This window comes from Pomacea canaliculata, linkage group LG3 (assembly GCF_003073045.1).
Source record: "Pomacea canaliculata isolate SZHN2017 linkage group LG3, ASM307304v1, whole genome shotgun sequence".
NCBI lineage: Eukaryota > Metazoa > Mollusca > Gastropoda > Architaenioglossa > Ampullariidae > Pomacea > Pomacea canaliculata.
In genome coordinates, this window is record NC_037592.1 from 21358797 (window position 1) to 21370696 (window position 11900).

At 43.6% G+C, this 11900-nt stretch overlaps 1 protein-coding gene across 1 annotated transcript; it reads left to right on the forward strand.

Moving 5' to 3' along the window:
- The first annotated feature begins 1314 nt into the window (after positions 1-1314).
- LOC112559560 lies at positions 1315-10949 on the forward strand. The gene is given in 9 exon segments (XM_025230892.1): positions 1315-1455; positions 1841-2539; positions 2542-3457; positions 3820-3977; positions 5124-5322; positions 5718-5861; positions 6520-6666; positions 7319-8584; positions 9306-10949. Coding segments are annotated over 8 exon segments (3669 nt in total). The 5' UTR covers positions 1315-1455; positions 1841-1957; the 3' UTR covers positions 9563-10949.
- The last annotated feature ends 951 nt before the right edge of the window (positions 10950-11900 follow it).

An 11900-nucleotide genomic window follows, 5' to 3' on the forward strand; every position in this document is an offset into this window, starting at 1 on the left:
ATTGAATAAAAGAGCAGTAAAATAAAGATACAGAAAGGCAGTTACACGAACAAACTAGGGAAAAGATGGTAAGAAAATGAGATTAGTAACTGCTCAAAATATCCACCAAATAGGCTGGGCAAGGTCAGCCATGAAAGTTTCCAAAGGTGGTTGGTCGGGGCAAGGGACTGATGCAAGGCAAATACAGAGGTTGCATTATCACCCTTTACAGATTTAGTCAGAACATGAATAGTTTCGAACTTAATGAGGGGCTATGGCTTGTCTGCGCGACTTCAGAACAGAAGACGCTCACAATGGACCAGTGAAAAATCCACTCTGTCCACCCAGCATTGAATGAATGCCATCCTAGGTACTGATTGTACTCATGGACGTGTATTGATAAGTTTGTGGTGTACTGACTGCACTGTCCATACACGTGCGTCCACGCCGCGTGCGTAAATACGTCAATAAAACTGACGTCATTTGTGATTCCATGAACCAGAGGAAAATGTCTGGACCAATGCTACACTTGCATGAGCCATCAGTGTGGATTTAGTTTAAAATGAATAAAACCAAGACTGTAAATTTCCCAATCGAAAGAACACCTTCCACAGACGTCGCGTCTTCAGCAACTGTGATAAAAATCGACGAATGTAAGGCAGAATATCTTCTGGTGAGATCAGAGGTACCAAGAGTAGAAATCTCGCAGCAAAATATTATAACAGAAGACTGCAAAGTATTTCAAGCTGAGAAGGCAGCACAAGAAGTGTCGCCAGCCATAAGGAACCACACAACTGGACAAAAGGAAGAAAATGTCAAAGATTCTCTCAGCAAAGCAGATTCTGCAACAGAGGGAGCACCGTGTGAACGAGGCTGGGCATGGATGGTGGTTTTGGGTAAGTGAAGATAAACGGATAATGGTTATATTTTTGCTGTATTTTGTTCTCTTTTATTATTATTGTATATAAACATACACAAAGCACTCATATATATATAAACACTCATAAGACGCACACAGCATCTCTTTCATAGCTACTTTCTCCTTGTGCAGGTTGCTTCATCAACTACATGATGTTTGTGGGGTACCTTAAGTGTTCCAGCATTCTCTTTCTCCAGCTCACGAAAGTCTTCAAAGCTCCAGCCTCCCAAGCAGCCCTGCTTTTGGGGATCAGGGCCGCTGTCTTTAGCTTGACAGGTACTTTTGTTTCTCACTTTTCTCACTGGGTTTCAAAGATGTTGTTGGCGACGTTTTCGATGGTATCCTGTATATTATCAATGTAGATCGGTTATTGCCGCAACAGTTTTCAGCAGATGTCTTATTTTGTTTAGGGTTTTGCGTCATGAACCTCCTCATCAACCGCCTCCAGTTCAGAAAGCTTGTCCTCACTGGCGCCCTTCTCCTGCCTCTGAGTCTCATTTTGTCGTCTTTTATGCGAGATATAATCTCTCTTATTTGTCTACAGGCCATTCTTTGCGGTAAACACGTCCTATTTCTGTCTGTATCTCACACACTAACACACACATCTCTCATTTGAAAGAAAACCTTATTTCCACAAAATAGTATGACTACTAATATTCTAATTAACTTAAGCTGTGGCTCAACGTGCTTCATTATTAGATCGAAATTCCTTCCATCATTACCCCAACCTCACCCCATTTCGGCAGACAGATGTTTCAAATCAAGTGCCTCTAGGCAATGTGTAAATGCATGTAGAAGAACTATCACAGGTATGTGTTCTAATGCTTACATATGACAGCTTTCATTACTAGCGTAAATCGCAGGTTTTTATGTGTGTCAGTGCTAACAAAAGAGAGAAAAATCTTAGACATCGGGAATATTTTACTTCTGCTTTGATTACAGGGATGGGCATGGCCACGTTGCTGGCACCAGGAGAAGTTGGCGTGCTCCTACTTTCAGAGGAGGCGCTCTCTAGCGTTGGCGCTGGCCAAGTGTGGCGCAAGCGCCGGGGCCGTCTCCATGCCTCCCCTCTTCACCTTCCTGACGGAGCAGTACGGCCTCCGGGGAGCTTTGCTGCTGATGGGCGGCATCTGCCTGCACACCATCCCGGCCACCCTACTCTTGAGACCTACCTCCTCCTTCTCCAAGATGTCGGGGCGCCCTAAGCAGAGCTCTTCGGATCATGGCGTGAAGATGTCAGAGACCGAAAGGACGGGAGACGCGTCAACGGCTCCAGAAGGGATGACGTCACGAGCTGTGGACGCAGCTCAGGTTGAAATGATCTTGACTGATGGAGATGTGGGAAAAAGTGCTGCTAAAACTAGTGAGTGTGTACAGCGGTCTCGCCATGAAATGACTCCCCATGCCACGTGCAACACGAGGCTGCAAAAAGCTTTTAGTGTCAGAAAAAGTCTCTCGGAGAGCGCGCTTTCAGAAACAAACAATTACACCAATTATTGTCCCCCAAAGTCACTCGAGACACTGCAGGCAACACACAGCTTTCGCAAAAACGGTATTTTCCTGGCATTAGTACTTCAAGGAGTCAGTGTATCTTTGGCAACGAGGGCAAACGTTGGAAAAGTGGACTGCAAAGCTATTCAGCATTGACTACGAGCCAAACCCTAAGGCAGCGCAGCGATGAGGCCAGTAAGAGATGGCATCCGATCAAATCCTCTAGAAGTAAAGCGTTAGAATATCCGTGCTTTGCAAAAGGGGCAAGACACTTACCACAGGAGTCTTCCAAACAACGGCTGACACAGTCTTCTCACCCAAAAATCGGAAGTGATTTTCTGGAGAGGTTTTCGAGTTCTTTAGTCGTAAAAACCCTGTCATCCTCTGCGGTGAATCTGGGATCAGCGTCATTGATGAGTCAGTACAAGATTGAGTCACGTGGTCTGACCAGCATGGCCAAGCAGGAGACTGACGCCCAAGAAGCGGAGAAGCTTAGAGCTGGACAGTTGAAGTCAGCACAGCCCGAGGAAGCACAAAATGCTACGAGCGAGAGATTTGAGCAAAGTAGGCCTGCAGACACATCCCCTGCCTCGCCCAGGTCTACGGTGGACTTCTCTCTCCTCTGGCAGCCGCAGTTCCGCTTGTTGCTGGTGTACTTCATGCTGTCGCCGTTTGCTAACCTGGCCGTCGACTACCTGCCAGCGGCGGCGGCGGAGAAAGGAGTCAGCGAGGCGCGCGCCTCTCTGCTCCTCAGCATCATCGGCAGCCTGGACCTCTTCAGCCGTCTCGCCAGTGGCGTCGTCGCCAACCTCCGCATTGTCAACATTCGCACCATGATCATTGGCTGCTTCTTCGTCATCGGCTTGGTCAACCAGTTTGTGCGCTTCCTGGAGTCTTTCCCGACCTTCGTAGTGGTGGCGGTGGTGATGGGGCTAGTGGGTGGGGTGCCCACCAGTCTATCCACGGTACTGGTCATAGAAGTGGTGGGCATCGAGCATCTTGGTCACGCTATTTCCTTCGTGCATGTTTTTTATGGGGTCAGCATGGCCGCTTTCTATCCACTTCTCGGTAAGATCTCAACTATTCTGTCATTCATTTCACAAATACACTTAGTTTATGTACATTTTCTTGGATCAAAATTGATGTTTCTGTAAACACCACTCAGTCCTTCACACCAGAGATAAGGAACATATCACTGCAGGCAAGAGTTAATGACAATACCGAAGAAAACAATACATCTTTAGGGATGATTTAAAAGGTTAAGATGGTGATTATTGTGTGGCAATGACGATGGCAGTGATAATGCCAGTGACAGTTATTTTGATGCTTATTATAGTTAATTAATATCAATAGTGAAATCAACAGTATAATTAGTGGTATAGTTTTATAGCAGAATATTGGATGGCTTAGATATTTTTATTTTTATTTAGGTTACTTTCGGGACAAAACCGGCTCGTACGATCTGACCTACCACGTGGTAGGCTGTGGCGTGCTCGGAGCTGCAGGCCTGCTGTGCTTTGGAGGACGGTCTTCTCACAGTGACAAGTCTGACAAGTTCGTAACCCACTCCAGTGACGGACCAAGTGGTGCAAAGAATAAATAGCTTTTGTAACAAGAGTCGTCTTCGTGAATTTGATGGTACTTTCAGTCCTCTTTGAACAGCTATAATGGAGTCAGCTATAATATATGCACTTCTGAATCATAAAGTTATACTTTCTTTTTGGGTGAGATGTGCTTGAATAATTCAATATATGCTGTTTTGCTAGCGTGTGCGTGTGTGTGTTGCGCTCGCGCGATGTCGCATCTTTAGAAGATTCGGGCACGTTTGCAGTGGACGTTCTTTTCCCCACTAGCTATAAGGACGAAGTACCTTCAATTCAAGATTGTGTATGTGAGTGAGAGAGAGGTCACCACAATCAAGGTAACCTACTGCAAAAGATAAGGGTGAGTGGCGTTCGTACTTCTGAACGACTGCCGCAAAATAAAGGTTCACTCACACAACCAAACATTTAATAGATTAGGATATACGATAAACATTTTATAAATCCGTTAGAACACAATTTACAATGCCGCATTGTCGATGTAGGAAGAACTATTGACGAATACAAAATGCTGTTGTCTAGATTTGTGTTAGAGCAAGGGCAGTCTGGTAGTTCGTGCCCTCCACTGTGCAACAGAGGTTTGTTAACCCCAGGCCTGCCCCCCAGTAGCACAAAATGTTAGCTGAAATGAGAGGTAGAGGCGGTGGAAGAAGTTCAATTGGATTAACCTACCTTAGACACAGTGAACCATTTACGTTTTCTGTCCACACGGTCTCTATGTAGGCTATGGGACTCTATAACATTACTGTTGCTAGGCCGTAGACAATAATCCTGTGATTAACCCCGCGTGTGAGCTGTACTTTATTCAACCCGGATTTTGGACGGCTGGGTCATGAGGTTTATATATGGGAGCGAGGGGAATGAACTCGACATCTGGTAACATTACTTCGGAACACCTGGTTTTAAAGGCATTCAACTTGCAGCCAACACAACCTGTAATATATTTCTCCCAGAGTTTTCTTTGTTATTGGGTGATAATTTCTCATGAGGACAGATTCAGGATGCAATTATAATTTCAGACCAATGTGAGTTTTATTTTAACCGTCTATAGCATGTTGAATGACGCCATTTATAATTTATTAGTTCTCTCTAGAATGAGCAGTTTGTAAGGTGAAATATAAAAAACCACACACACAATCGAGGACTTCGCTGTCGTGCAAGTATTGGGGGCAAACATGGCGGCCAGGCAGGATGCAGCTGGTGTGGCAACAGGGGGTCAGTCGCAAACCCCACTGATAGAGAACAAATCTACAACTACCACCAACAATGATGGTGACGAATCCGATGACGGAGTGCCGTATGACAGAGGATGGGCCTGGATGGTGGTTGCTGGTAGGTGCCACACTGCTCACCCCCTCTCTCTTTGTTGTAGAGGTGGGGACAATGGGACTGCGTGGTGGTGGGAGCAGGGAATGTGAGAGAGATCAAGAAATAGATGCGAGCATGAGAGAAAGAAAACGTAGCCAATATGATTTGCTTACCTAGTAAGCAACAGCACAGTAAAGAATTCCTGCCCCTCACCCACCTCCACAATCACACATATAGACATATAAAACCTCTTATATGTATACTTAACACCTACAAATACAGGTATTTGGAGCAAGATTACTTAGTTTCATCAAAGAGGGTAAACCCTCTCTGTCTGCATAAGTGGTAATATTTTTACTGCTGTTACGGCTGTGTTCAGTGATTTAGCTGCTTATACTCGGCACTTAAAATCTGACTAGGTTGCTTCATCAACGCACTCGTCTTGGCCGGCTACCTCAAGTCCAGTGGAGTGTACTTCGTGCGACTGCTTCAATACTTCCAAGCGTCCACCAGCCGCACGGCTGTCCTCTTCGGTGTCAGGGGTGGTGTCATCAGCATCGTCGGTAATCTTCCGGAACGTCCCGTTGCTACTAGAGGAGTTAATGATGTTGATGATATACTTCAGCTGTTGATGATGTACTTCAGCTCATCTCGTGCCTATAAGCGTTCGTCCTCAGATTCCTGTCAATTATGTACAAAGCTGAGATTTTTATGTAATAAACAGTAAGCATTTCTTGACAGAAACTGCTTGGGCGTTTGTGCAGGGTTTTTTTTTTCTCTCTCTCTCTTTCTCCACCCTCCCAGATCGGTCCTGTGGCGCAACGGTTAGTGCTTGTCATCAAACAGTGAGGGTTGGTTGTCCTCGGCTCAGCTCTCGTCTCGGGACGCAGCACGCTATTCTTTCTCTACTTGTAGCATCTGCTCACAGGGCTGCTGTTCGTTCTTTTTGTCATTGTTTCATTCTTCTTCACATAGTCTATTTCACTTCATTCCTGATTTAGTTTTTCTTTCCGTACTTATTCCTCATTTTTTCCATTCTACTTTATGTGATAATTTTAGTGTCTTTGTTTATTGTTTGAACTTATTTACTCAATTATTATGGTGAGTCTGTATTTTCTTTCTTCATTAAAAAAAATCCTTGTTCTTGTTTCTCGCCCTGTCTTTGTTCATCTATATTATTGCTTGTTCAGGCTTCTGCGTGATCGTTTTTCTTTTGTCCAGGCTTCTATGTGATGAACGTAGTCGTTCCTCGCCTGGGCACCAGGAAGACCATGTTGATTGGAGCCTTTTTCAATGTCCTTAGCTTCATCTTGTCTTCACAGGCGCAAGATCTGACCTCTCTCACCTGCTTTCTGTCCATCATTAGCGGTAAGTGCAGCTTCAAGTCGCCTTTGCAGTACAGGCACCATAAGGTTCCGTATATCAGATGAGCTAATAGAAATTGTTATAATGCTTTTAGTCTTGAAGCAGATGGGCTAAAAGGTTGTGTTGTAATACACTGCACGCCGATACAGCTGTTACTTCTTATGAAGATATGACTATCCATTACAATGTCACAAACATCTCTATTTAAAATCAGTATCAGCCACAAGCTGTCATAGCCGTGCTTTTTCTTGGTTCCTTGTTACTGTTCCACTTTCCCATATGCAATGCGCGAAAAAAAAATAGAAGAATAAGAAACAGCTGTTACTTGTTTGCAAAGTTATAGTCTTAATTTGCCCTCACAAATGTCTTCAAGACAGCGAGCTGTGCAGGCTTCGTTTTGTTTCACGGAAAGTAATATAGCATTATTATTTTTTAAAAATTAACAATGAATAGAATTTTAAAAAGCGTATTTTCCTTCATTCCTTTCTATCTCCTTTCTTCTTTTTTTTTTTTTTTGTCTTATCCCTTTTGTTTTCTTTTATTCTCCTCTCTCTCTCTCTCTCTGACAGAAAACACAAAGGTAGGCCTCTTGTTCATTTGACTGTAGCATTAAGTTGAAAGGCCTCGTCACTTTTCCTCCATGTGTTTGCAACAGGCGTGGGGCTGTCTTTCTTGAGTGCTCCTGGCGACGTCCTGACAGGCTCCTACTTCAGACAGAGGCGTGCGCTGGCCCTGGCCCTGGTCAAGTGCGGGGTCAGCGTGGGCAGCATGGTGGTGCCGCAGCTGCTGACGTGGATGCTCCGTGAGTACGGACTTCACGGCACGCTGCTGCTCACCGGAGGTTTGTGCCTGCATTCCTTCCCTGCCATCCTCCTACTCAGACCCACGTCCTTCTACAAGAAGAAGCACGCGCGCACTCTTCTTAACGTGCGGATCCTACTCGACCCCAACGCTAATCCACAGACAGAGGAGGAGGACATTGGTACAAAAGAGAACGAAGAAGCGCTACTTGCTGCAGAAGTGAACCTCGATAACAAGGAGAAACAGAAGGAAAGGAAAGAATTGTTCAGGTCACTCTCTAGCGGAAGCGATTCTAACGCAGCAAACGGCGTGAGGTCACAGAATGTCAGCATTTCCTTGCCAACACAGAAAGGTTTCTTGAGCACAGCAGTCGAAGAACAGTCCATCCTTAGTCCAGCTCGTTCGACAAGCTCCAGACTCCTCGACAAGCTGGAAACATTGAAGTGGTGGCCAGCCCAGTTATCTGTGTCCACTCTGGACCTGGGATCAACGACGATGATTGACACAGCGCGGGCAAGCAGATCACCAAACACACCTTCTGTCTCACATCCATCACACACTTGCCGCACGTGCGGACACAGCAAGGTGGGACTGCAGGCTTCCAAAGACAGGATCTGGACTTGCTGTCTGCGTGTCCTCAAAACGCCATTCGTGCTCCTGGATTTTTCGCTTTTCCGGCGTCCTTCTTTTCGCCTCCTGCTGCTCTATGCGTCTCTCAACTCTTTTCCTGCCATTTTTCTGGACTACCTGCCTGCTGTCGCCACCAGTAACGGCATCGGCGAAGCTCAGGTCGCCATGTTGATCACCATCGTCGGCGGCCTCGACTTTGTCTGTCGCCTGGGTGGGGGCATCGCAGCCCACACGGGAAAAGTGCGAGTGTCCCGCATGATAGCACTTTCCTTTGTCATGCTCGGCATCACGTGCCAGTTCGTGCGTTTCATGGCGTCTTTTACACACTTTGTCACACTGGCGGTCATTTACGGGCTTCTAGGAGGCCTGTCTTACGCGCTTAACGCGGTTCTTATTATAGAGTACGTGGGTCTGGAGAAGATGAGTCAGGGATATAGTTTTTTCCAGTTTGTGAGTGGTGCCTGCTCAGCAGCCTGGTATCCTCTTTTAGGTGAGTATATAAATATTATATTACTTTTCAAGCTTACTTGTACATTTTGTAGCAATTTGACATAGTCTGGAACTTAAAAAAGTTGACAAATTAGCTTAGAAAGTAAATGAAAACCCTTTATCATAACAAATTTTGTAGGCAACAATTTCTGTTTAAAGAAAATGTAATTGACTTTAAATTTTCATTGACTTTCATTAACCATCGCTGAAGATGCTTGTAAACTCGCTTCGATGTTAATTAGGACTTCAATCGATCACCCTGTCAAAAGTTTCGTTAACATCCATCCACAAATATCCTCCCCTATATAATATCCACTTAACATGGTACTTTACCTTTTCGATTCTTGTCTTTAGCATAGCAATGAAAGGTGTTCGCGCGCTTACACACACACACGCACGCTCAGGAATTTAAAGCTGTATAGCTAAAAATTCTCCATCCATCTTGAACGAATTGCTCAAGCAGACTTGTGTTCACTGACCACTTCTTGGGTGAACACTTAACCTACCTTCCATTTCCTGTACCCTGACACATACGACCATAGTCGACTATTTATACCAGTCAATTTGTGTATGTCTATGACTTACATAAGCATCAGTGAATTCATCAAATTTTATCACAAATAAAAAAAAATGGAAACATCGCAGGACATATGATGATGAAGATGGCAATGACGACGACAAATAAAAGGTGATGACGACATTAAGATAAAGTCACGTTTCAGGTTATATTAGAGACAGCATGGGTTCATACACACCAGTCTACCACGTGCTAGGATGCACCTTTCTACTGTCGGCGGCAATTCTCACATGCGAAGGTATGGTCCAGCGCTACGAGAAGCGAGCCAACGTCAGCAGAGACGTGCTGGACAAGTGCAGGGTCATCACGGTTCAGCGCGTAACAGATGGCGACGAGTGCTGCTGCCATGACCATGCAATCGTCAGTCCATTGAATGCATCTAGGGCTAGTGAATGTAGCTAAGCTACAGGTTAAAATCTGTGCATTTATTTTTTATTTACTTCGCGCAGAAAACTATAATATATTTTTCCAATATATATTTAAGATATGTACATCTCCTTTTTGTTGTGCCATGTGACCTAACATTCTTGTTTGGCTTCTGTATTGATGGTGTTGTCAGATAAAGAATTTTGGTGTAATATGATTACCACATATCAAGTATTCAGCCTTAGCAAATGGCATTGATGAGCAAAGCCACTTTTAAAAGACGCTGCGGTTGCTTGCAAACAAATGTGAAATATAGGAAAGCAGTAATATTGCATGTAATGGAACTGTAAAACCAACATTCCCAAACAACTGCATAATTACTGGTACATATAGCCATTGTTTTACATTGACTGGAGATTTTCTCATCATTTCAGTTGTTGAAGGCTACCGTTATAACCACAAATGCTAGTCTGATGACTGCAATCCTACAGAAGAATTATTGCTATAAGGGGTTATGTCTGAACCAAAACTCAACAACCAAAGGCTTCATAGTTGTTACTAAAAAGAAAATGAGTAGTAGTTATGCTGAAGTTCCTTTTGCTTTTCATCTTCACAAATGTTCCCACATAACTGAAATGTTCTTTTCAGTGATGGTCAGAGCGAACATACAAGGGACTGATAAGTGGGCTTACAAACGCTGTCAAATGATAGAAATGCCCTTTCTTTGCTGGGCCGTGCAATCAGCAATCTGCTTCTTGGCATTTAATATAGCAATGGCATACAGACAAATCTCCTGTCCAGTCTTTTAAAACAGAAGCAGAGAAATGTCCTCTCATAAAGTGGACTTAAGCAAAGACATTGCTTCATTATGGATTTTCCCCATGACACTGTATTTTCACACTATTTTTCTATTGAATTTCCTTTCTGATTGTGTACATTTTATACGTGATAGAATACCCTAGCTTACATCATGTTAAATGTGACGTTCTAATGGTCATTGAAAATGTGTGGGGGGGGAAGGGGAATGGAAGATAGATAATGTTTTGTATTGTTGCTTTGGTATTGTTGGCTCATGTAGTATTTGTTTTAATTTTTAACTTTTTTGAATTTTTACTTTTATTAGGTGTGCAGGGGACGTGTTGGGGATATAAGGATTCGAATGTACCCCAGAATTCCATATTTAACAATATTGTGTGCCATATAATTATTTGTGCAGCAATGGCCATTTATCCTAAATCCACATAGTTTTGAACACCTGTACGTCTTTACACACTATTTGTTGTTTATAGATTAAAATATAAATTCATTCATTGTCCGAGTTCTGCCACTGTGAGGTTGTTAAATAATGTCTGTAAGAGAAGCATAAAAAGTGTGATTACTGGATTAAAAAAGGCTATCGCTTTTTTTATAATTATCACTCATCCCCTCCTACACAGATACTGAACACACATATGTTACTTATTATTATAGTGGTTTGATCAATTCCAAGATCGTACTTGGAGGGTTGAACCATGCAGTAGCTGCATGCATGCTAGCTGTCTCCACTCGACCTTACAGTCCCAGTACTTTTGTCTCCCTGCTCCAAGAGACATCAGCGAAAAGTATTTCCAGGTCATGTCATTTCCCGTGCTACAGAACTAAATGCATCCAGAGCCGAGTCCGCATCAGAATGTTCAGAATATATTTATGATTTGTCAACCCCTTTCTTCATTTTCAGGCTGAGCTATGAACATATATCGGATGCACATTACACATATATACACCGATCATCGTTCGCTATTCGTGTGTACATAAAATGACACGGAAAAAATATAACTATAGCAGAGCTTCTGCTTACGCAAAAAATTGCGTACAGTACGCATTAAAAGTTCGGAGGACCCCTTCAATTTTCGCCAATGGGGTCCCATTCAAATTTGGGCGAAAAACAGGGACCCCTTAAAAATCTGAAGAAGGGGCCCTTGGGACCCCAAAGAATTTAGCCTTAGCAGAAGCCCTGACTATAGGACAGGAAAAGAATTGAGACAACTTGGTCACATTAAACTGCTATATATAGCGACATCGTCAGTATACGTGTTTCGACAACGTATATACTCTTTAGGTAATATTTGATGTTAATAGTTATAATTGTATTATCGGTGATCGACTCGTTCTTTGGGCCTGGGACAATTCGGTGTTGGGTGTTGGGACGATGTAGACATAGCTGGGACGACTGGACCACGGACGTGTGTACTTATAGGTACAATAGAATTAGAATTGAATTAACTTCGTGACTGGGCTCAGGTTGTGAGGCGGGGTGAAAGGATCACCATTTTAGTCCCCATCACCAATGCAAAATTGACAGATCCAAATAAATTTAAAAGGTAATTAAAACCCC